A 25,533-nucleotide genomic window follows, 5' to 3' on the forward strand; every position below is an offset into this window, starting at 1 on the left:
TTGCAATTTTTTTTTTTATGAAATTAGAATAAAAAATTTATTTTAAAGAAATTGTTTAAAATATAATGAAAATGAAGATGAATAAATAAAATCGTAATATTTTTTAATTTATGATAAAGAGGATTTTTTTTTTTTTTTTTGAAAAATGAATTTTATAAATAGGTCGGACAATTGGCAATGGAGACATTGTTAAGTTTAACGTCAAGACGAGCGGGCGAATGGTTCAAGGAGGAATTAAGGGAATTGGGAGGTTTGGAGCATATCGTGAAGACAATCAGGGATTGCCATCGACATATAAACGTCAATGAGATTGCACGTGGATGGTGTGATACCATACTCGACAAATTGAGAAAAGTCGATCGATGTTTGCGCGTTTTGGAAAATGTAAGTTTCTTTTTACATTTATTTTTCTTCTTTATATTGCAAATTTTGTTGCATACTTATAAATTTTTGTTATTCATTATTATTATTATTATTATTTTTTTTTTTATAAATTGAACATCAGGAATATTTATATTATTTTTTCCAATTCAAAACATAATACATATTTTTTAAATTTATCGTTTTATGTTGAAATAATTTTTCTAAATTAAATTATTTTTCAATTACAATTGTTATTCAATTAAATTATTTTTATTCGTAGTTTAAATAAACCATATCAGTACCACAATTTTTATATCCCGTTACGTAAAATTGGTAAAAAAAAAATTTTATTTAAAACTAAAAAATGTTTAGAAACTATTTTTTTTAAGACAAATTTTTCATATGTAGGAAATTTAAAGAGAAATAGATAAAATAATAAATTATTATTCAATTAATAATTCTGTAGTTTATTTTTGAATTTTTTTTTTTTTTCAAATTTATTTAAAACAAAATTAGGAGAATGTGGACAACAATTTTGTGAAACTATTTTTGCCTATGATAGAAAATGTTTATTAATTTGCAACAATAATATAAAATATGTTCAATTTATAATTTATTTTATAAAATTGTATTCAAAATATAAAAAACTATATTTTTTATGAAAGTGGTTACAAAAAAAAGAAATTGTTATTCATTTTAAATATTTTATAACTAAATTGTTTTTAATTTTAATCATTTATTTTATGTCCAGTGTCAAATGTCAAAATAAAGTATTTTATTGTTTATAAAATCTATTTAACATTCAATGAACATTTAAATTAATTTAAATTATCATAATTTGTCGACACTTTAAAAAGAAACATTTTATATGATTTTAACATAGTAAAAATTTCTTTTTCAATGCATATTTTTAATTTGTTTTCATAAATGACGTGGTTTTTTTTAAATGCTATTTAGAAAATAATTTCTTAAAAATTTGTTAATTCGTTAATTAAAATTTTTTAAACGCGCATTTTTAAATAATTGAAATTCTAAATTAAAAATTTTTCTTTTTCAAATATTAGGGGAAATAATACTTTAATTAAGTTTACTAAATAAATGTTTAATTTTACATTTTTTCTATTTAAAAAACTACAGAAAATTAAACAAATAAATTACATTTTATTTAATTTTTTTAAACAAAAATCTGTTCTCTTTTTTGTATTAAAAAATTGTAATTGTTATTTGTTTTTTTCTTTTTTACTATTGAGATTTTAGGGGAAAATATTTGTACATTATTTATTATACTTATTTTTTATTATAGTTATTAATATCAATATTGTAATTTTCATTTATGCAGGTGACGCATATGAACGAAGAGAATCAAGTGTACTTGTTGAAATATGATAATGGTGTTTTGGTGAGCACTCTCGCTAGTCTTTATCAACTTTGCGCGAAGGAAATTCCTATGTATCCAATCATAGATCCAAGTGATAAAAGTTCTACTGGTGCTGTAGTTAGAGAATGTCTCTTTGCTATTATCAAAGTCCTGATTAATTTAACACATCGATTTAATAGACAATGTAAGATTTATTTCATTATTTTCTTATTAAAAAAAAAAAAAAGTATTAATTAAATTCAATCGATTTTTCTATTATTGTTGAGTCAATCAATTATATTTTGACCAAAGTCGTTGCCGACTAATTTTGAAAAATTAATCATACTTTACAGGAATGATCTCAAAGAAATCAAAGATCACGAAATGAAAAGAATTTTAATAACATTTTTATTATTTACTTTAAAATATATATGAGGTGCTGAAAAAATGTTACTTTTTCAGCCAGTAGAAAATATTCAAGAAAAATATGTTTTCTCAAATATTTTCTTAATAAATCTTCATAAATTTACCATAAAAGTATAAAAAATATTATTCCAATTTATTGGAACGCATGAATAAGCTTTAAAACAATTTTTTTTTTTTTTGAAAAAATCATTTGATAGAATCTTATTCTATAGACTATTATTTTTGCAGAATATTTAAATTAAAATATTAATTTTGCAGAATTTTTTATTAAATCGATTATCAATGTTGCTGAAATTTTATTTAGACGAAAATTAATTTGCCAGAAATTACAGAAAGGAAATTAGAAAGAATATTTATTTATTTGAATATTAAATATTCTAGAAAATGCAAATTTTCGAATTTTACACGAAATTTAAATTTGATCTATCAGAAATTATCAACAAAATTGTGATTGGTTAAATTTAAATTTCTCGCAGAATTATTTCTGTTAAATTGATTTTCAAACATTTGCATTCTTTTAGAACATTAATATTCAAACAAATGAATATTTTGTGAAATTAACATTCTTTCTAATTTTCTTTCTATAAAATTAAGATTTTTTTAAATTAATACTATTTTGCAAAATTAATATTCTTCGCGACAAGGTTTCGAAAAAATGGAGATTCGATCAAAATTAATTTTCGTCTAAATAAAATTTCTGCGACATTGATAATAATCGGTTTAATGGAAATTTTGCAAATTTAATATTCTACAGAATAAGATTCTATTAAATTAAAATTTTTAAAAATTTGTTTTAGAACTTATTTGTACGTCCCAATAAATTGCAAATAATATTTTTGACACTTTTGTGGTAAATTATATGATTTCTCGGATATTTTCGAATAACTGACAGCTTTTAGCACCTGATACATTTGAAATAAATATTTTAAAGTAAATAATAACATTTCAAAATTATTCGGCAATGATGTTGGTCGAAATTTAATAAATTGATTCTGTTATTTAGAAAAAAAAAATTGATTATTAATTTATGTTATTAATTATTTTTGTTTTGTACTTTTTCAGCTTTTGGAAGTAAAACAGTTGGTTCACAATCCGGTGTCTTAGAATGCAGTCTCTATCTTTTGTTACGTGTACCGGAATCAATTCCCGAGGAGAAGAGATTCGACATGATGATGTTGGCATTAATTCTTTTGATTAATTTAGTTGAACAATGTGACGATAATAAGAAAATGTTTATCGAGGCCAAAGCACCATCGACTGAACATATTTTCGATGGTAAATTTCAATTTTCTTTCATAAAAAAAAAAAAAAACAAACAAAAATGAATTTTTTTTCTCTAGTTGGGAAATTAATTTTAAAAAAAATTTTTTGTCATTTATTCAAAGCTACAAATTAATGTTTATTTGCCACAACTTTGTTTCTTGTTTTCATTTTTAATAAAATGAAAATTAAATTTTCCATTTCGTTTCAGATAATGAAAGTGGAGTAGAAGCGCTCATTGATCTTTTTTACAAACAAGAGGAGCTTGCACGTGCTGAGGAGCAGAAAACTGACGCTATTTTAGATGGAAAAAAAGACGCGGAACAAACGGAAACTGTTTCGACTACGACAAAATCACAAGAGGAATTTATTGAAGAAACAGTTACAAAATGTTTGTGTTCTTTCTTGCAATTAGAATTGAATTGTTTTTTTTTTAATTTATGAATTATATAAATAATTAATAATTAATAATTAATTTTATTAATATATTTCGTTTTCTTTTTATAGTGTTACAAAAAGCAGGTAGACACATGGAGCACACTTTGATAGGTGCATACGTTGTACTTTTATTAGGATATTTAGTTATGGATAATAAGGTAATTATTGTTCTGTGAAACTTTCCTTTTTTTCTTCTTTCTTCTTTCTTTATTTTCATGATAAATTTTTCTTTTCTTTTTTTAGGATTATGAAACTCTGGTTAGAAGTTTATTACCGGACAACACATTTAGCACTATGATTGCTGTTCTTCAAAAGTTCTTCAATTTCATGAATTTAACGGCATCGGTAAGCATTTTTTTTTTTTTAAATATTTATTATTTTCGATTACCTATAATCGTTTGTGGTCTATTTTTAGAAAAATCTTATAATTTGTAATCATTTTTAACAAATTATTAATTTAATAATAATTATTCAATTATTTACTGATATTTTATATATTTACCTTTGAAATTGGATTTTAAAAATGAATTTCAAGGAAAAAAGATTAATTTAATTGTTAAAAATAATACAATTTCCTTGATTATTTTCTTAAAAAAAAAAAAAAAAAATAGATCAAATTAATAATTTGTTAAAAATGAATTATACGAATATCAAAAATAATGATTACAAATTATAAAATTTTGTGAAAAAAAAAACCGCAACGATTTTAGGGAAAATCGAATGAATTGACCCATTTAAAAAGAAAATCAAACTTTTTCATTTGAAAGAAAAAATGTTTTTATTTATTAATTGAAATGTCTATTTTCTTTTTTAAGAACGAGGTGAGCAGTTGTGGAATTGCCGCCACCGAGAAAGTAATCAAGTTCCTAAAAATGTCGGACGCAAGAACCGAGGAGGAGAAGAATGAATTACCCCTGCCGGCTTTGGAGGAATCGAATGTGATGCTTGACATGAGTTTGTCTTGATCAAGGTGTCACGACGAGTACGTTTGAGAACGAATCGTTGTTTTAAATTCACGCGATAACAGCCAAAGCAATATGTGTGTCCAAATGTGGTAATTTTTTTCTTTTTTTCTTTTGAATTTTTTCTCTTTTTTAACTTGACAGGACCTCTTTTACTTTGATTCGCAAAGAATATCTTTTTTTATATATATATATATATATATTTATTAATGGAATAATTTATTGCTGTTTGATATTTTTGACAAAAAAAAAAAAAAAAAAAAAAATCGATAGACCGACTTTTATTATTATTTTATTATTTTCTAATAATTAATATCTTATCAATCAGCAGCAGGACTTAAATATTACGGATAAGTCGTTACTTAAGTACGAAGAAAGAAAATAAAAATAAAATAATGCAAATTTGAAAATATTTAGGACGTTGTATGTGAAAAAGAAAAAAAAAAAATGAAAACAGGACCAGCTCTTGTAAGTACGAAAGGCAGGGCACTTATTGAAAAGATCTTTTATTAGTGTTAATCAGATATATAAATATATATCTCGCGGGGTCAATCAACTCTTATTCATTTTCTTTTTTTTTACATAGTATATATGCGTATTTTTGTGGATAACAATTTTTTTTTGGTTTTTTTTTCTTGCCACGACAATTTGTTAAATTATTTTTTTTGGAAAATTATTATTATTATTATTATTATTATTATTTTTTGAATAAGTATAGGCACGAAATAATTGTTTATTATTAATCTACCCATGTGTATACCTCTTAGAGAAGTATTTTGTTGATTGACAATGCAAGGGGGTCAAGTGTGGGCCATTGAATATCCAATATAGTGTTATGCTGCGTAAGTTTATTTTAATATTAAACTAAAGTTAATACTATAAGCCTTGTAAATGTAAATTTATAAATTATAATTGTATCTTACATTTGAGTCAATTGACTTTATTTCTCTCCTTTTTTCGTCGTTAACAATTTTTTTTTTTTATTTTCTTTCGTCAAGGCGAGTGCTCTCTTTACGAATGTGTTAAAAAAAATGAAAAAATAGAACTTAGAAGAAAAAAATTTGAGGTAGAATGATAAAAAATAAGATTTATCGAGCTGATAATATTAAAATCGATTTTTTCGCGTGCACATTTGTTGAAATGGTTCAACTTCTTTTTCTTCGATATGAGTTAATATTGCTTGAATCATTGTTAATGAATCAACTTGTGAATTGTAGGGATATTTAACAATTGTTTGCGTTATCATTTTACCCGATTGATCCATATGATAAGCGCTTTCCATTAGAATTTCCGGTCGTTCACGTGGAAATCCTGATGGTACACGAAAGTGTATAAAAAAATGAAAATCCTTTTTTTCAACGAGAAATGTCGCTTGATTAAATTCCAATGCATCATACTCGATCATACTTCCACGTAAAACAGTTAGTAATGTTGCTATAAAATCACATTTCTTCTTGCAATTTAAAATTAATGCTTCAACCTGAAATTTGAAAAGAAAAGAAAAATTGAAAATTCACATTTTAATAATTTAAAAATATGGAGAAAAATAATTCTTACTTTATCCTTTAAAAATGCTACAATAGTGGGAACATATACAATTAATAATTCATTTGGTGGATATGGAGGAATTGTGAGATTTTCCTGATTGCCAAGAATATTCTCAATGGTTTTTGTCAGAAATAATGATGGAACAATATTTGAATAATCTGATCCTGAAAATGTTACCAAAAGCATCACCGCATCACTTTGTGAATGATATTTATTTTTTTGAGGAATTCTTGAGAAATCAATTTTAAGTCTTATGAAAAATTTCACTTCTGACGATTTAATAATAACCTCAACATTTTCCTCCTTGACGAGTTGTATTAATTGTTCGTATTCGAAAATTAATTTCTCTGGACAACGACATTTTATCAATTCAATCTGTTTAAATCAAAATTCTTTTTTATTAAATAATTATTTCTTTTAATTTTTTTAATTAGATAAAATTTTTTTTCTTTCATTACCTGCTTCTTTTTATAGTACGTCAAGAGTTCTTTTAAAACAAGAAGTAATGAATTACTATCGCAGTAATTCCAATTATATAAACTGGGAACATAATCCATTAAAGTATTTACATCTGGATTAGAGAGAAATTCATCATTGAAAATGAAATCCGGACCTAATTCAGGAAATTCCGAATCAAAAAGTAAAGTCCATTTTAAACTTATATCAGCATAAGGCACCACTAAATCAATGCAATCAGATTTAAGTCCATCTTTTGTTTTAACATCATGTAATGTTATTTGACGTCTGAAAGCACCTGTTGTAAAAAAAATAACAAACTATTTCATTAAATTCAATGACGAATTGTTAAAAAAAATTATTGAAACTTAAATTTTATTAAAATGAAATCGTTTTTTAAAGAAATTTGACATTTTTTCATTTATTTAAAATTACTAAAATTTTATAATATATGTAAGTATTTTATTCATATTTTGTTAATTATAATAATATAATTCAACATTCATATAAATAGTAATATAATTAATAATTTAAACTATGTTTTATCTACGATTTCTTTTTATTTTGAATTTTTTTTCAATTGCACTAGAAAATAATAATCTCAAATTCTTTTCGTCAATAAATTTATTAAAAAAGTACATTAATTTAATAAATTATTAATTTTTTTTGTCATTTAAACATTCACAACTACAGGCAATAATGAAATACGTTTTAAATTGTTTATAATTTTTTCATACCTCGGATTACACGATTTTTTCGACTTTTTTTCAAAAATACGACTTTTTTCGACTTATTTTAATAAAATGCACATTTCCGACTTTTAAAAATTTTTTTTTTTTACAAAATTTTAAAACAAAATACGTTTTTTTAAGGATACAATGCAAATCTTCTTTAGATCTTCTTTATTTCAATTATTTAACAAATTTTTAACTAAAATTCTTCACTAAATTAATTATTTTTAATAATTTTAATGAAATTCTTCACAAATTCAATTATCTTAAACTATTTTTGAATTAAAATTTTTATGAAATTTAATAATTGTTTATAATCTAAAAAAAAATTTGCAAATAAAATTACAAAAAATGTTTAATTCAAAATCACCTGAAATTAAATTATTTCTAAAATTTTAATTATTTTTAATAATTTTTTATAATATTCTTCGAAAATTCAATTATCTCAAAGCATTTTGCAATGAAAAAAATTTTAAAGTTTAATTTTTGTGTAATTTCTAATAAATTCTTCAGTTATTTTCAAAAATTTCAATAGAAATTTTAATTATTTTCAAAATTTTAAATTCAAAATCAACAAAAATGCAATTATTTTCCAACATTTCAATTAAAAATCAATTAAAATTCAATTATTTTCCAATATTTCGATTACAATTACATTATTTTCAAAATTTTTGAAATCAACTACAATTCAGTTTCTTTCAAAAATTTCAATTCAAAATCAACTAAAATTCAATTATTTTCCAAAATTTCAATTCAATATCAATTGAAATTTAATTATTTTCAAAAATTTCAATTTAAAAGCTTCTAAAATTTAATTATTTCTAAAAATTTCCATCTAAAATTTTTTTTAATTTAATAATTTCAATTATAACTCTCGTGAAATCAAATTATTTTTAATGATTTTTTTATAATATTATTCGAAAATTCAACTATCTGAAACCATTTTTCAGATAAAAAGTTTTCAAATTATTGTATTTTTGTTTGCAATTTCTAATAAATTTTTTAGTAACAGAAATCATGAAAAATTTTTAATTAAAAATCACTTGAAGTTCAATTAAATTAAAAAATCTAAATTTGTAAATCTTTGAAAATTCAATTACTTTTTGAAAATATTATCTATAAAATTATTTGATAAATTAGTTTTAGTTCTGTAAAATTTAATTATTGTCTTAAAATTAACCAAATCTTTTGAAATTCAATCATTTCTAGTAATTTCAACTTTATCTCCTCCAAAATTATTATTATTTGAAAAAAATTTTTAAAAAAAAATCTGTAAAACTTGATTGAGTTTTTGCCTGAAATTATTTTGACCATGAAAATTTAAAAATATGACAAAATTTTTAATTTGAATAAATTGATTAAATCAAATTCCAAAAAATTATAAAAATGGAACTTTAAGAATTTTTTTTAGAAATTTGTCCAACTTAAATAAAATTTTGAAAATTTGTCTTACAATTAGTTCAATTGTGAAATATTGGAAATAAATTTTCTTGATAATATTTTTATAGAATTATTCTCATTACAGAAATTATAAAATGAATTTAATTAATATTAGTTATTAAAAGTAAAATATTCTTTAACCAATTTAATTTTGTTAAAATAAAAAAAAATCGACTTTTTTTTGGAATATAAATCGACTAAAACGACTTTTTTTGTGTCTTAAAGTCGATCCGAGGCCTGTTTTTCGCATTATATCTAAATGACAAATTGAGAAAATAAAATTTTCACACTAATATTATAAAGCAAATTATCTTTTTAAAAAAAACAATGCTAAAATCATTTTTTCTTGTGAATATTTACATTATTGATTCCCTGACCTTTGAAAATAACTGTGTCAACGTATACAGACAATAAAAAAAAAATAAAGATAAAATACACTTGACGAAAATAAATAGAAAATTTGACGAGACTAAATAATATTAGTATAAATGTCACAAAAAAAAAAAAAATGAAAGAAAAATAAAAAACGAAACTTACCAAATCGTTGTGTTTCTAAAACTCGACTTAAAAGTGGTTGCACATAAGTGTCAAGAGGAGCATGGATATTTTGATTACTTTGATTAAGCATTTTTTATGTATACATAAACACGTAAACGGCTACATTTACCAATTAACGAATTGAAATAGTTTTTTTTGTTATTTTCAATTATCTATAATGCAAAAACAAATGGTAAATATTGTAAACAACTCTTTGTTATAACATATAACCTTTTTTTTTAAAGAAAAAAAAATTAACAGCGCCACAATATGATAAAAATTGTACTAATGATTGCCAGATAATCACGCGATATCTACTGATGATAACAATTGGCATTTTTTTTTTTTTAATATCAGGATATTGATGTCATTTTTTTGTAAATGTAAATAATTCTACATTTATTGGAAATATAAACAATTACATATATAGTATATATATATATATATATGCAATTTAATATTGATAAATTTTTAGTAATCGACTTTTGAAATGTCGCTTCTAGCGATATAGTTTGTAACTAAATTTAAATAAACCGTTGAATAGCTATTTTAAGGTTAGTTTTCGTAATCGCGAACACGTGTGATTGATAGTTTTGTTTATGTTTTCTTAAAAATTACTTTATTTTTCGTTAAAATTAAGAAAATTTGAACAAAACATGAATGCCATATGTGCTATATGTCGGGATTCTATTTTGTCATGTAGAAAAACGGTAGTTTCAAACAAGTGTGGACATTTGTACCATTTCGTATGTATTCAAGAGTGGTGTAAAAGGTATTTGTTTTTTTTTTCATATAAATTATCGTATAAAGAATAATTGAAGTCAATTTACAAAATCAGATATTTACACATTATATTTCGACTAAATTCATAGTTGATTAATTTTAAAAAAATTATAATATTTTTGCAGAAATTATTTAATTTCGAGAATACAAACTGTAAATAATTTTTGTTAAAATGACATACATTAATCTAAAAATATAAACGTACATAGAATATTCACAATATATTTATTAAAATTGTATATAGTCTATATTATTGTGAAATAATTTTTCAGTTCCCAAACTTGTCCACAATGTCGACAAATTTGTATAATGGTAACAAAAGTGTATTTTAATGTTTCTCTTAATGATTCAATAAATGATTATGAGTAAGTGTAAATAAATTAATTCAATCTATAAATTAATTTTTTGTTGTCTTTTTTTTTTTTTTTAATTAAAAAAGACAAATTTGTAAAACCTAATTAAAATTTTACTTTGTAGAGAATTAGGAAAACAAGTAGATGAATTAAAAACAAAAATTTTGGAATTGGAAAAAAGCAATGCTATTTTAGAGAAAAGAAATCGATTTTTGGAAAATTTTAGAAATCGAACTAAAAAAAAAATGTACAAAGTTGCCGAAGAATCAAACAATACTTCAATTGCGGTAATTTAAAAAAAAAATTTTTAATCTTAAAATTCACTATGGGAAATATTTTTTTTACAGAAAATATATTTCATATTTTCATTGTGAAAAATGAAAAATATATTTTTTTTATTTCAAATCTATTTCAAATCAGGCGGAATTGTTCAAAGTTGAAAATTAATTTCATCCTCGAAATATTGTTTTTTTAAAAAAATATTTCTATACATGTAACATTTTTTTTGTTTGGCTGAATATTTTTTTTCACGAAGTAATAACGAATTTAATTTTCCAAATTGCAATTGTCATTATTTTATCTTAAAATTATCGGAAAAAAAGTATTTTTACTTTTTATTTATGTTATAACTTTGTTTACAATTTTTTTCTTTTTTTTTTGCAAATTATTTTTATAGTAATGTTTCATAAGACTTTAATTTGTGTCCGATACTGATAAAGGAGAGGAGAACAAATGTTCTCTATTTTTTTTTTTTAAAGAAAAATTTCATTTTTCTCAAAAAAATACTTGAGCTATAAAAAAAAAATTTTCTCAAATATAATGAATGTAAATATTATTTTAACGTCAAAAAACATTACTTTCGGAGAAACGGAAAGAAAATTCCCTAATATTGTGTAAATTTTTTACATTAATTTTTTTTCAAAAATTAATTACTTAGGTTTTGAGAGAAAAAAATCTTTTTCAAAAAGAAAAATTAAACTTTCTGAAAATAAAAGGTATTGTGCTGCTTGAACTTTGTTTTAAAAAAAGAAATTTTTTTCCAAACAAAATAATCCGTGTCATCAAAAAATCAACTCATTTCTTGTCCAGCCTGTTTGATTTGAAATTAAATTGTTCAACAATTTTTTTTTCTTTACCTATGATGTATTCCACGCCAAAGTGTATAACGTCATACACGTTGTCATGACAACGCACGTGTCAGACAAGGATAAAAGTACAAGTAAAAATTCTCATAAATTCTCAGAGAAAAAACGATCCGGTAAATTACCGTAATCTTCTTTCTCTTCTTGACGTAATTTACTGTCTTTAGAACACTACACTCATGCAACGTCTGTGTATGCGCCGCCATCTTTGTTGTCATTTTCGTTTTAAAATTAAACTTTTTAAATTTAGTTTTTAAATAATTTAACGCAAAATTAAGTTTTTTCAGGAGAACAGCGCGGTGCATTGTACTTAAATCTATCAATTCTCAAAATTTTAGCCTAAAATCTTTTTTCATTTTAGAGAAAGTTGGAATATTGCAAAACACATTTTCCTATACTAGGTCACGTGGGTTTCTCCCGCATGTCGTTAAGGAAGTTATGAGCATTCAAAAATTAAAAGTCATGAAAATTTTTCAATTTATGGTTTTTTTTCGTTTATTGGGTAAAATATGCAAAATTAAAAAAAATGTATAAGATATAAAAAAATGTATTTTAATAAGATCTATAACTTTTGTTTGAAAGTTTTTTTTTTAATTTTGAATATTTTACCCAATAAACGAAAAAAAAACAAATAAATTTTGGGACCTTTTTATGGTTTTCACCATAAAAATCAAATTTTTCGATATTGTCACTATGATTTTCGTAATCAGCGCATCAAAATACATAAAAGTACGAAGTGTAAAAAAAAATGAAAATATTTTTAAAAAAATCAAAATTCAAAAATTTTTGAAAAATTCCGAAAATATTGTAAAAATTGTTTGCCCATTATCGTGCTAGGCTTAAAAGTTTCGTAAAAAGAAGTAGTTTTTTTGAAAAAATTTTGAAAAAAATCGATCAGTACGTCAAATGAGAAAAATGACTTTTTATCATTAAAACCCAAAAATTTGATAGTAATATCGTTTAAAAAAAAATTGATGCATTTTTAAGGAAGTTATGAGCATTCAAAAATTAAAAGTCATGAAAATTCTCCAATTTTCAAAATTCCATAACTCAAAAACGGCTTGTTAAAAAAATTTGAAAAAATTAATGGATACTAGTCTCAATTAGTACTAAAAGAAAAAAAAATCTCAATAGAATCGTAAATGCAATTGCAGATGGACTTTTACACTTTGTCGTGGAATACATCCTATAACATAATATATATATATATATATATATATACTTTATTTTATTAAAACTTTTATTGAAAAAATAATTATTATTCTCCTTCTCTTTTGCAGAATAAATCTGGCATATGTTTACGATCTGGACGTGTTCTAAAGCGAATTATTAACCAATGATATTTATTTGTATTATGAGATTATTTATTTAATTATTATTTATTTATATAATATAATGAAATCAAATTATTTATTTATTTTTGTAAATTAGTTTTGTAATTATTATAAAAGATTCAAATTATTTATGAATCGAAAAAAGAAATGAATTTAATTTTTTAAATATATAGATATTTGAAATGGCATGTATTTGCGAGAAGATACTCTAGTCATAAAAAAAAAAGAAAAAAAAACATACAAATTTGAAAATACGTATGTGTATATATTTCGCGAATATTAATGAATTTTGGCAAATACATTGAAAACATGTTGAAAGTTATAATTGTACGGTTCAGTGATTTTTGATAAAAGATTAAATATATGTGTGGGAGAGATGTGCGTGAGGATGTATTTAATCAGTATTTTTTTGTTCAGGATGTGTAACGCCTCTTAATATAAATATATTTTTTTACTAAAAGGACTGTATCGTTAAGTAATAAGAAATTATAAGGATTTTTTTTTTTTTTTTTTCAATAAATCTTCGACAATGTAGTTCATTTTGGATGGTTAATTTTATTTTTAATTTAACTATTTAAAAAAGAGTTATGAAAAAATTTATTCGAAAGAAAATATTCAGTGAAGTGAAAAATTACCATGTATAATTTGATTTGTTTTTATTACCAGAAAAACATTGAAGAGAGAATTGAATTAAAAAAGCCTTGATGTTAAAATTTTAAATGAAAAGAAAAGGCATAAATCGTTAATTATTGTGATAAAAATGTTGCATCGAAGAACAAGTTTTTGTATTTTGATGATTGTTGGTTTAATTATAACATTTATTCAGGTACGAATTATTATTTTCTATAATTATTTTTTATTTTAAATTTACTCTTTGTTATTATTTATATTTAAAATAGAAATAGAAAGAATTGCTTGATTCAAGTTAATTATTGATTTAATTGACATTAAAATATTTTATTGCTTGTAGATGTGGTTATTTAATAAACCGGCGAATACAAATTTTAAAGGTATTTAAATTCATATTTCTTTATTATATTTGATATATTTTTGAACAATTATATTCAAATAGTAAATATATTTGTTCTTAATAAATTTTTAATAAAAAAAAGAATCTAATATATTTAAATATTCAAAAATTTAGAGTAGAATTTAAAGATTATAATATTTAAAAATTTGTGACTATAATATCAAGATATAATATTGATTAATTGTAATTATTCACAGATATTAAGAAACCGATAATTTTATGGTGGAATGATTTTGGATTTAATGGTTTTAAAAGTTGTGGACAATTTATTTGTTATTTTACACAGGATGAAAATTTTCTAACACATTCCTTTCTCAAGGTATATTTTATCATTATAATTTTTTTTTAGAGAATTTTACACACTATAACAAATTTAATTATTATTTAATTATTTAAATATTATTATTTAATTATTATATTTAGGCGATTATATTTTATGGCAGTTCCATGGAATATCGAAATTTACCAATTCCAAGGGGGAAAAATATACAATGGGGTTTATTGCACGAAGAATCACCTCGCAATAATCCAGCATTTGTTTACGATGATTTTTTGAATTTATTTAATTATTCGTCAACATTTAGTCGATACAGTGATATTATCTCATTACAAATTCCAGGAATTGATGAATTAACAAGTAAAATTTTTAATTATTTTTGAAATTTTCAAATAATTTATTTTAAAAGAAAAAAAAAAAAATTTTAGAAAAATTATTTTTATTTCTCTATTTTTATATTGAAAATGTATTTAATTTTCAATTAATATAGGTAAAAAATTCTATTTTTCATTTGAAAAGAAAGAGATTTTAATGAAACAAAATGATTTAGCACCATTGCTTTATATTCAATCGAATTGTGACACGACAAATGACAGAGACGATTATATTGCTGAATTAATGAAATATATTCGAGTCGATGCCTATGGTTCCTGTTTAAATAATCGTAAATTACCAGAAAGGTAATTTTATTGTAATATTTTCGAAATTGAGTAAAAATTTACTAATTGAAATATAATTTTTTCTTTAGTTTATGATTTATGTAAAAAAAAATTTTTTTTTTTAAAGAATTTTCTTTTTTTATTTGTTTATTCAAAATTTGGATATTTTTTTTTACATTTTTTACTTTTTTTATTTTGTAAGAAAATATCAAGCTCATAGTCAAAAGATCTTTTGATATTTTCAAATTTTTCTCCCTTGAAAGTTGAAAATAATTTTTTTTGTTATATATAGTTTACAAATTGATCATCTTCGCACTTTATATGACGATGAATTTTATAATTTTGTGGCCAAATATAAATTCACTTTAGCTTTTGAAAATGCAGATTGTGAGGATTATATTACGGAAAAACTTTGGCGACCACTTATTGTTGGTTCTATTCCAATTTATTATGGTTCGCCGTCTTTCAAGGTATTTTACCATTTTTTATAAATATATTGCAAATATATTTTTGTGCATAAAATTAACAAAAAAAAGAATAATTGTAAAATTCTTTATTTTTTTTGAAATTGTTTAATTTTAATTTATAAAAAATATCTAATTTTATATAAAGTGCAAAAATAATTATTCTTTATCTATTTATTTTCAGGATTGGCTACCAAATGAAAAATCTGCCATTTCAGTTCGTGATTTCTCTAGTCCAAAGGAATTGGCGAATTTCATTGAAAAAATATCAATCAATGAAACTTTGTATAATGAATATTTATCACATAAATTAATTGACAAATTTTCATCTCTCACTAATGAGCGACTTATCAGTTTATATCGTGATAAACCAAAAGGATTTGATTTTTACGATAGTCTCAATGAATTTGAATGCTATATTTGTAATGCAATAAATAATGAAAATAAAAATCGAAAATATATGATGACACGAAAACAATTAAATTGTACACAGCCAATAAGTGCACTCACTCAAAAAGTAAATCCAAAAAATAAATGGCACAATTGGTGGGCCAATGGTAAATGTGAGGCAAAATTATTAGCCTATCATGTTGTGAATAATTTGAAAATTAATGAAACTATATTTAGTGAGGAAACTGCGCGAATGTACCTGAATAATAAATGTTAGACGATATTTTAAAATAATTACATATATAATTTTTTATAACATTTTTTATAAAAAGAAGAATTAAAATTACTAAAAAAAAAAAAATAATTATAATGAAACAACAAAATTTTCAAAGAAGTAAGAAACAATTTTAAATCTAAATCTAATTTGTAAAATTATTGTAAGCTCAAAATTAATCTTCGATTGTAATTTATAAAATTGTTTATAAAAAAAAAGTTCATATTTTAATAAATAAAATTTGTTTTACTAGCGTTATTAAATTTAATTAGAAAAATTAATAATAAAACAAAATTAATGATATAAAATAAGAAAATAATTAATTGTAACAAAATATGAAATTATTTTTATTAATTTTACATTTACAAAGTTTACATTACAGTGGAATCTCAATAAGTCAAAATTTAAAAAAATTTTTAACTTGAAATAATTTTAATTTCTCACCAAGATATAATTTGAATTTTACAATTTTAAAACTAAATTTTCGATAATTTTCTACTTCGAATTATCAACGTCCCTATTGTAATAAAAATTAATAATCCTGGTCAATTATTTAAAAAACATAATAAAAAAAATTTTATTTTATTAAACAATCGTTGAATTGTGCAGTTTTAGAAAAGCGAATTATTTTCAATAAATCGATAAACAATTTACAATAATGAGTATTTGTTTTTATTTGTTATTAGTAGTAAAAATTTGTTTTTTTTTAAATAACTTTATTAATTGTATATATATATTTTTTTTCAATAAAGGTGAATTTTTCTATTTTTGTGCTTTTTTTTGAATAGTAGGCGCAGGAACTTTCATCAATTCACAAAGATGATTTCTAATTGGTCGCAATTCCTCAACTGGTTTTTCCCAATCTGTTTCATTTAATTCGTTGAGTAAAATTGTGAGATCTTCTTCTGATATATCCATATCTTCTCCATAAAGCGTTAAAGTCTCATAAATTCTTGTAGCTGTTGCTTTTCTCAAATATTTATATTTATTACATAAATAAAGACTCAAATGTGCAAATGCTTGTTTACTAACAGAGCTTCTCACCTGCAATAAAAAGTTACAAATTTTTAAATTAAAAGTGAAACAAATAAAGTTTGCGGCAACTAAATTAAAAAAAAAAAAAAAAAAAAAAAATTGATTAAAATAATTAAAACAATAATAATAATAGTAAATACCTGAAGAAGTTGACAAATAATTTTAATACTGCTAGTGGTCATTGCCGTATTGTGCATAACTTTCATTTCTTTTTTTAAAAGACACAACATTCGCAATGGTATTTCACTTTCATTATTATCGAGAATAATTTGAATACTTCCAGAGCTGAGTAGTCGATCTAAAAATGCCAAAATTGATATAATCATTCTTTCATTTTTATGACTTTCCTCGCAAACATTGAGAATTTTATTAGTGAGATCTTTAAGTGTATCCTCATCAATTTCTTTGAGATAGGAAAATAATGAGAAACTTGAATATTTTACAAGTGATTCAGTAACACCGCCAACGCTAAATATTATTCCCCTTAAAAGATTATCCGTATAAGGTGTAAATGTAAGCATTTTTATAAATCTTGGAAATGTCACTGACTCCATTTTCCAATCAATATCCTTACAATCTTCAGAGGGGAAAATTTTCATTAATTCCTCATGATATGGAATATTTGGCAATTGTGGATCACTATTTAGGGGGAAAAAAATTTATTATTTTTCATATATTAAGAAAATGAGAGAAAAATTTGAAAAATGAATTCTTTTTCAACTTTTTTTTTTATAGAAAAAAATGTATAAAACATAAATTAGAAAAGAAAAAGAAAATCGAAAGAAGAATTATTTTTTCTTCGGAATTTTTTTTTTATTTAATTTACCTGTGTATTAGAGAATTAAAAATAGCACCAGCTTGTGCTCTTATTCTATCGATTCTCTCAACTGCTTGCTGAGCAATTCCACCGATCACATTTGCCATTAAATTTTCCGTTAACATTCCTGAGAGATTTGCTTGTGAAACTAAATTTGTTAATACCTATAATAATTGAATTTTAAATAATTTATTAAAACAAAAAAGAAGAATTTAAAAATTTACTTGAATTTTTTTCTTGTTTTTTCGAAAACAAATTAGAGAAAAAAAAAAAATTAAATTACATTAACTGCAGTCATTGCGGCTTCTCGAACCCAAGCACCAATATCACCTCGACTATCTGTCGTGTATTCTTTGAGAGCCAATAAATAGCAATCGTACAATTGATTAACAAATCGTTTCCATGTATCTAAAAATCAAAATAGATTAAAATAATATGTAAATAGTTTTAAAGATTAAAAATTTATTTTTAAAAAATTATAAATTAAAAATTCTATAGATTATTATTATTATTAGACTAAAATAGATTAAAATAAAATGTTAATAAAAAGTTTTTTAATTTAGAAATTTATCTTTTAGCTTATTAAAATCAATAATAAATTCATAAATTAAAGAAATGTAATATTGTAAGTAAATTTGAAAAATTCTTTAAAAAAAGTAGTTTTTGGTAGAATGGCTAAAAAAAATAGCTAAATAGTAGTAGTAGTAGTAGTAGAAAAAAAAAAACAAAAAAAAAATTGCTCACCAGAATTTTCAACGCCCAGCGTTTGACAAATCATTGTTAATGAATGAAGAGCTTCCTTCCTACTTTCTGCCCATTTTCCAGTTTCATCTGTTATTTGTGTGCAAGCAATCAATGATTCTATAATATTTTCAGTTCTCTCTTTAATTACAAAAAGTGGAAAGTGTCCTAAAAACAAAACAAATTCAATAATAATTTAAATATTTTGTTTTTATAGAATTTTAATATACAATAATAATAAAAAATATTAAAATTTGATAATAAAATTTTTAAATTAAAATTGTTTTCTTTATAATTATTATTTAAATATAAAAAAATATATATATTTACCAATAGCTTGGGCAAATCCAATACGTAAAATTTGATTGCTCGCTTGTAAATTTCCCAAATATCGATTAATTATCACACTACGAGCATTTTCATCCGTATAATTATCCGTATAATATTCGTCAAAAAATTCTGTATGCGATTCAGCAGCTTTTGATCGGATTGCAAGTACCTCATGACTTAAACTCTCTTCCAATAAATCTTGCCAATCAGCTGAAAAAAATTAAAAATTTATTTATTTTCTTTACTATAATTTCTTGAATAAAAATAAAAATTTTTTGTATCAATTTTTTTCTTATTCAAAATAGAAATAACTGCATTATATTTAGAAAACAAAAATTATAATTAGAAATTGAGATATTTTTCATCGTTATAAATGAAAAAAAAAAAAAATTTTTTACCAACAACTTCCGTTGAATGAACTGGAAAATGAATGAGAGCACATTTTTTAATTAATGTTGCACAAGCTTGTTTCATTAATTCACCGCCTAATCCTTTAAATTGTCCTCTGACTCGAATGGTTCGCACCATTTTTTTAATTCGTTCAACCGCCTCTTGACCTTTAATTACAAATAAAAAAAATATATTTTATTGAGAATTAAAATTCAAATTATTTAACTTTCCTCTTACCAATTGTGATGGTAATGTCGTCGCGATATTCGATATACAATGCTTCGAGAATTTCTCCGATTGCCAATACTGATCCATGACGAACGTTCAAATCAATCGAATCAATCATATTCAATAAACTCGGTATCACCGTCTCAACCATATAATGTGGATCTCTCGGTGTCAAATTATGAAGAGCCTAAAAATTTGCATAGTAAAAAAAAAATTTTCCATGTCTACAAAAATTTAAAATATATAATTGTAATTTTTTTTTTTACTTTGGCAGCAAGTTCTCTAATTGACGTGTCCCAATGATTGACTTTTTTCCCAATCAAATGATCAATTAATGGTTTTGTGTACTCTTCAAATTGCGCTATATGAACACTGAAAAGTAAATTTTCTTTTAAAAAAATATTGAGTAAAACTCATATTTCTTAAATATCAAATAAAAATTTAAAAAAAAAATAATTATAACCAAAGAACATTTAGGAGATATTCACTTGGAAAAAAAGGAATTCAAAAAATCATTATTGTTACCTAATTTTTAGAAAGGCATTGCTTCTAACTCCAACTTCAAAATAATCAGCGGCAGTAAAAATGTCAATTCCATGTGGAAAATTTCCTTGACGACCAACATTTTCCTGAAAAGCAGCCGAAGCCGCTCGTCGACAATTTATCTTTAAAAAAAGCAGTTAAATTTTAATTTTCTCAAAAAAAAAAATATATATATTTATTTACATCTATTTTTACTAAAAAACAAATTTATAAATAAAAAAAATAATTGGTAGTTAAAATAAATTAATCTGTGTACAAAGTTGTGAAATTAAAGAAAAATTTTTTTTAAATAAAATTCTTAAATAAATTGAAATAATTTGAAAAAAAAATAAATTGAGGAAAGAAAAAAAAGTAAAAAAAAAATTTCATACCTCTCGATCGAAACAAGTGACAGTTAATAAAGTTGCTGCAATTTCTTTAACGTGAGGTAAAAAAACATGAGGTTCAAAAGCCCTCGCGAACGACCAACAAACGTAGCATGCAGCATCTCTTATAATCGATCCAACTGATCCATAAGCTCTCGGTTCATCGAAAACAAGAGCTTGAAGAACAAGGGGAATAACGTCTCTTAAACGATGTGGTAAAAGCAAACCCCTTCTGCCTGGAAAATTAATAAAAAAAAAAAAAATTATTATTCAAAACTTTTGAAGAAAAAGTGAATTAAAAATTTGATTCACTATTTTTTTTCATATTAAAAACAAAAATATACAAACCAAGTTCTGCTAAAGCTAAACAACCACCGTGCCATGCAGAATCTGATTCACGGCCAGAAAAAAGATTCAAAACAAATCCCACAACATCATCAGCTAAATCAATTGGCAAACGAGCCGTTATTCTTGCAATACCTTTAGCCGCTGACCATCTGTGAAACAAAAAATTAAGGAGAAAATTTCAACTAAAAATAATTTATCAAATAATTTGAGATAACATTTTTTAAATGTAATTTAAATTTTCAAAGATTTATAATATTGATTTTTGAAAAATTAATTGAATTTCGAGTGATTTTTAATTCAAATTTTTTGATGATTACACTAAAAAATTTATTAGAAATTGCGGACAAAAATAAAATAATTTGAAAATCATTTTTAATTGAAAAATGGTTTCAGATAGAAAAGAATATTATAAAAATAGTTAAAAATAATTGAATTTCCTTAGAGTTATAATTGAAATGATTAAATTTCAAAAAATTTTCGATGGAAAATTTTAGAAGCTTTTAAATTGAAATTTTGGATAATAATTCAATTTTAGTTGATTTTTGATTGAAAAAATTGATTATAATTAATTTTGAATTGAAATTTTTGAGAATAATTGAATTTTAACTGATTTTAAATTGAAAATTTGGAAAATAATTGAATTTTATTTGATTTTAAATTGAAAATTTTGAAAATAATTAAATTTTAAAAGATATCGAAATGAAAATTTTGAAAATAATTGAATTTTCTTTGATTTTTGAATTTAAATTTAGGAAAATAATTGAATTTCAATTGAAATTTTGGATAATAATTTAATTTTAGTTGATTTTTGATTAAAAATTTTGATAATAATTAATTTTGAATTGAAATTTTGGATAATTATTGGATTTTAATTGATTTTGAATAGAAATTTTGGGTAATAATTGAATTTTACTTGATTTTGAATTGAAATTTTTGAAGATAATTGAATTTCAATTGAAATTTTGGATAATAATTTAATTTTAGTTGATTTTGGATTGAGAATTTTGATAATTAATTTGGAATTGAAGTTTTTGAGAATAATTAAATTTTAGTTGATTTTGAATTGAAAATTTTGGAAATAAATAAATTTTAAAAAATTTTGAATTGAAAATAATTGAATTTCAAATAATTGTAAAATTTATTAGAAATTACAGACAAAAAGTGAACTTAAAAATCTTTTTAATTGCAAAATGCTTTTAGATAATTTAATTTTCAATGAATATTATAAAAATCATTAAAAATAATTGAAGCTTTTAGAATTGAAATTTTTGAAAATAATTGAATTTCAAAAGATTGTGTTAAATTTCAGACAATAATTATCATAATAAGAGAAATTTCTAATGATTTCTGTTGATGAAGTATATATTAGAAATTACATAAAAAAATTGAATTTCAAAAGTTTTTAATTGAAAAATTCTTTCAGATATTTTTGCAAATAATTAAATTTCAAGTGATTTTGAATTAAAATTTTTTAGTAATTTTATTTGCTATTTTTTTTTAATTATAAACAATTATTAAATTTCATAAAAATTTGAATTTAAAAATAGTTGAAAAATAATTGAATTTCTGATGAATTTCATTAAAATTATTAATAATAATTAATTTAGTGAAGAATTTTAGTTCAAAATTTATTAAATAATTGAAATAAAGATTATCTGAAGAAGATTTGCATTTTATACTTAAAAAGAAACGTATTTTGTTTAAAAATTTTGTTAAAAAAATGTAAAAAAAAAGTCGAAAAAGTCGCATTTTATTAAAATAAGTCGAAAAAAGTTGTATTTTTTTTTAAAAAAAGTCGGAAATAGTCGAAAAAGTCGTATAATCCGAGACCTGTAAAATCAAATTCAATATACCTGATAATAATCACTTTATCACGCATTCCTTGAATTAAATATTCTATAATATCTTCAATCACAGGCGGAATGTCTTCGTCTTCAATTTCAGAAATCATTTCCGTTGTATTTGATTCGACGATAACTTCGGTAATCGTTGTTTTAGGAACATTGGAAACTAAACTAATTGGTTTACTTGCACGTTGATATCGCCAAGATGCTAATTTTGTTCTCAGTAAAACGAAACCTGAAACAAATTTTATTTCACTCATTTTTAGTTGTAAAAAAATAATTTATAATTAACTATCAACATTATAGGCGTATTAATATTATTTTACACTTTATTTTAATTTTATAATAAAAAAAAAGTAATTAAAATAAAATATTTTTTAATCGAAAATTTAAAATATTTTTGAATATTGAAAATTTTTTTTTTTAAATAAATACAAAAAATACTAATTATTCTAAAAATTAGAATAGATAATAGAAATTAATAAATTTTATTTTTTCAACAAAAAATCTCTTAAATTAAAAATAATTACAATTGATTAAAAAGTAAGTTCAATAATTTTTCTTTCAATAATAATAAAAAAAAAACATTTTACATTGATGTAAATTAAATATTTTTTTTTGTGAAACAAAGAATTAAATTTTATTACCAATTCGTTGAATAACTTTCATTGCAAATTTCCTAACGAGTACATCGGGATTGTCATTTAATTTAATTTTGAGAATTGAATCTAAAATTTTCTGTGTATATGGCTTCAAATCTTCTCGAGCGCAATGCTTTAAAATTGACGCTAAAACGGCCAGAGATCCATGTCTTGATGAATCTTCCTCGAGGCACTAAAATTAAATCGATTTATTAAAAATTTCATTTATAGATTAAAAAATAAATTTTTAATCCTTAAAAAAGTTGTTTTATATATTTTATTTTAAATGTGAATTTTATTTTCAATGAAATTTAAATTTAGTTTTGTCAAAAAATATCGAATTTGTTTATTTTTTTTTTAAATTATTAATTATAAAAAATAATTATATTAAATAATTATTATAAAACAATTATATTATATAATATTTAAAATAAAATTATAATTATTATTAAAAATATTGATTATAAAAAATATTAGAATAAATTGAAAAAAATAAAAATATGTCAATAATTAATATACCTTCAAACACCACATGATCATTTCATCTAGAAATAATTTTTTAACATCCGATCGAGTGAGAAAATTTGCAATTAAAAATACAGCTGCAATCGAGCAAGAATCTTTGGAAAAACAATAAAGCTGACAAATTCGCACAATTCTGCAAAATACAAGATTTTTATATTTTATAATTATTATTATTTTGCACATAATTAAAAATATTGTTTTTAATTTGAAAATATAATATATAAAAATTGATTATTGATTGATTGTTGGTACTTTGTAATAATAAAAGTAAAAAAAATATATTTACCTAACGATAATTGTTTTCTCTGGATCAATTTGTTCATCAATTTCAAGACGCGAGAGGGGAAATGGAATTTTCGAAATTATTGATAACCAAATAAGAAGAACATATCGTGTTTCCCATGTTTCATTGTCAGTTGTATCTTGTTTTTCCAACATTCGCAAAACCGGTAAAAGATCCATTACCTTAAAAAAATTAATTTAATACAGAAACAAAAAAAATTTGCCAAATAAATTAAGAATTGAAATATCAGCAAAATAATAACCTCGTGTGGAAGATATGTAACAGTTTTCTTATAAGTTTTCACCGACATAAGTATATATAAATATTTAAAAACATTGTGTTTCACACTATCGGCAATATTTTCATTTTTAACAATTTCCAACATTGGATCCAAAATATTTTCCAAATGCGGATCCAAAAGATGATGTTGATCTTGATATTGTGTTAAAATATATTTAAATTGTTCCATATTTTTTTCCACTGTTCGAAATGGTAAATCAGGCTCTCTCAATTGTTTAATTAATGCATTTATTTCGTCAATTTCTTTAAAAGCATTAAAACCACATCCCATACTCTCAGGATCTGGACCCTCGCTCAAGACCATTTTGCAATTATCTTTTTTTTCTTCTTGAAATAAAAAAAATAAAAATTCACTCAAAAACTCATCACTGTTAATAATATTTACTCACTAAATAATTTAGAACAATAAATTGTTAACAACAAATAGAAAAAAAGATTTTTTTATGTCTCAATTTTTGAAAAAATATGTGTAAAATAAAAATTGATGAACTTACGTTTTTTTATTTGTTAAAAACTAATTTTATAAAACGAGCCAATTTTTTTCGATTTATAAGTTTAATTAGTACTTTAACATTTACACTATTATTTATAAAAAAAAAAAAAACAAAATATTTGGCGATGTCAACATCAACAAATGTCAAGTTTTTCTATCAAGCAGACGACACGCTCGATGTAAATCATGTAAATTTTTGTCTCAATTAGAAAGATTTAAAGAAATTTATTATATTCAAACGAGTTAGAGAACATGTCATAATATTGTAGATGATAATTTTTAATTATAAAAATTGTTTATTACCCAAAATAGCATTAAAAATGTTTAAAATACGCAAATTTCAGAATGTGGCTACTACTGCGCAGAAGCAAAAAATGACTTTTATAATTTTAAAAACCGGGAAATTTAAAAATTTGTTTATTGTAA

General features: G+C 22.2%; 4 protein-coding genes across 9 annotated transcripts in view; 2 read left to right on the plus strand and 2 right to left on the minus strand.

Moving 5' to 3' along the window:
* The window catches only part of LOC127284146 (protein wings apart-like), a 17,914-nt gene extending 12,179 nt beyond the window's left edge, over positions 1-5,735 (plus strand). For all 3 annotated transcript variants that reach the window (XM_051309447.1, XM_051309448.1, XM_051309445.1), the window contains 7 exons: positions 163-384; positions 1,703-1,925; positions 3,209-3,421; positions 3,618-3,797; positions 3,914-4,002; positions 4,088-4,189; positions 4,660-5,735. In XM_051309447.1, the coding sequence (XP_051165404.1) occupies positions 163-384; positions 1,703-1,925; positions 3,209-3,421; positions 3,618-3,797; positions 3,914-4,002; positions 4,088-4,189; positions 4,660-4,809 (1,179 nt within the window). In that variant the 3' untranslated portion in view covers positions 4,810-5,735. The remainder of the gene's footprint in view (positions 1-162; positions 385-1,702; positions 1,926-3,208; positions 3,422-3,617; positions 3,798-3,913; positions 4,003-4,087; positions 4,190-4,659) is intronic.
* Positions 5,051-9,785, minus strand: LOC127284151 (BRISC and BRCA1-A complex member 2-like). The gene is made up of 4 exons (XM_051309456.1): positions 9,519-9,785; positions 6,813-7,108; positions 6,364-6,729; positions 5,051-6,286 (listed from the first exon to the last, which is right to left on the minus strand). Exons 1-4 carry the CDS (start codon positions 9,607-9,609, stop codon positions 5,912-5,914), a joined length of 1,128 nt encoding a protein of 375 aa, XP_051165413.1. The 5' UTR covers positions 9,610-9,785; the 3' UTR covers positions 5,051-5,911.
* A 161-nt stretch (positions 9,786-9,946) lies between these two features.
* On the plus strand, positions 9,947-16,967 carry LOC127284149 (alpha-(1,3)-fucosyltransferase 10). Of its 2 annotated transcripts, XM_051309454.1 has the most exons (11): positions 9,957-10,290; positions 10,574-10,666; positions 10,779-10,941; positions 13,077-13,145; positions 13,797-13,956; positions 14,101-14,140; positions 14,358-14,479; positions 14,584-14,797; positions 14,928-15,117; positions 15,389-15,566; positions 15,745-16,967. In XM_051309454.1, exons 5-11 carry the CDS (start codon positions 13,891-13,893, stop codon positions 16,225-16,227), a joined length of 1,293 nt encoding a protein of 430 aa, XP_051165411.1. In that variant the 5' UTR covers positions 9,957-10,290; positions 10,574-10,666; positions 10,779-10,941; positions 13,077-13,145; positions 13,797-13,890; the 3' UTR covers positions 16,228-16,967. The 2 variants fall into 2 exon arrangements, with proteins under 2 accessions (XP_051165412.1, XP_051165411.1); XM_051309455.1 differs by lacking the exons at positions 10,574-10,666; positions 10,779-10,941 and having other exon boundaries at positions 9,947-10,290.
* On the minus strand, positions 16,874-25,359 carry LOC127284147 (tubulin-specific chaperone D). Of its 3 annotated transcripts, none has more exons than XM_051309450.1 (18): positions 25,109-25,359; positions 24,577-24,938; positions 24,318-24,496; positions 24,026-24,164; positions 23,513-23,699; positions 22,875-23,100; positions 21,022-21,170; positions 20,680-20,909; positions 20,291-20,430; positions 20,032-20,137; positions 19,775-19,952; positions 19,546-19,704; positions 19,148-19,357; positions 18,821-18,985; positions 18,360-18,484; positions 18,086-18,240; positions 17,400-17,898; positions 16,874-17,268 (listed from the first exon to the last, which is right to left on the minus strand). In XM_051309450.1, the coding sequence occupies exons 2-18, from the start codon at positions 24,916-24,918 to the stop codon at positions 16,987-16,989; spliced, it is 3,471 nt and encodes a 1,156-aa protein (XP_051165407.1). In that variant the 5' UTR covers positions 24,919-24,938; positions 25,109-25,359; the 3' UTR covers positions 16,874-16,986. The 3 variants fall into 3 exon arrangements, with proteins under 3 accessions (XP_051165407.1, XP_051165406.1, XP_051165408.1); XM_051309449.1 differs by having other exon boundaries at positions 24,577-24,941; XM_051309451.1 differs by having other exon boundaries at positions 25,105-25,359.
* Between the last annotated feature and the right edge of the window lie 174 nt (positions 25,360-25,533).

The sequence above is a fragment of the Leptopilina boulardi genome, unplaced genomic scaffold, assembly GCF_019393585.1.
Source record: "Leptopilina boulardi isolate dan_hultmark-lab unplaced genomic scaffold, ZJU_Lbou_2.1 LbouV2_318, whole genome shotgun sequence".
Taxonomy (NCBI): domain Eukaryota; kingdom Metazoa; phylum Arthropoda; class Insecta; order Hymenoptera; family Figitidae; genus Leptopilina; species Leptopilina boulardi.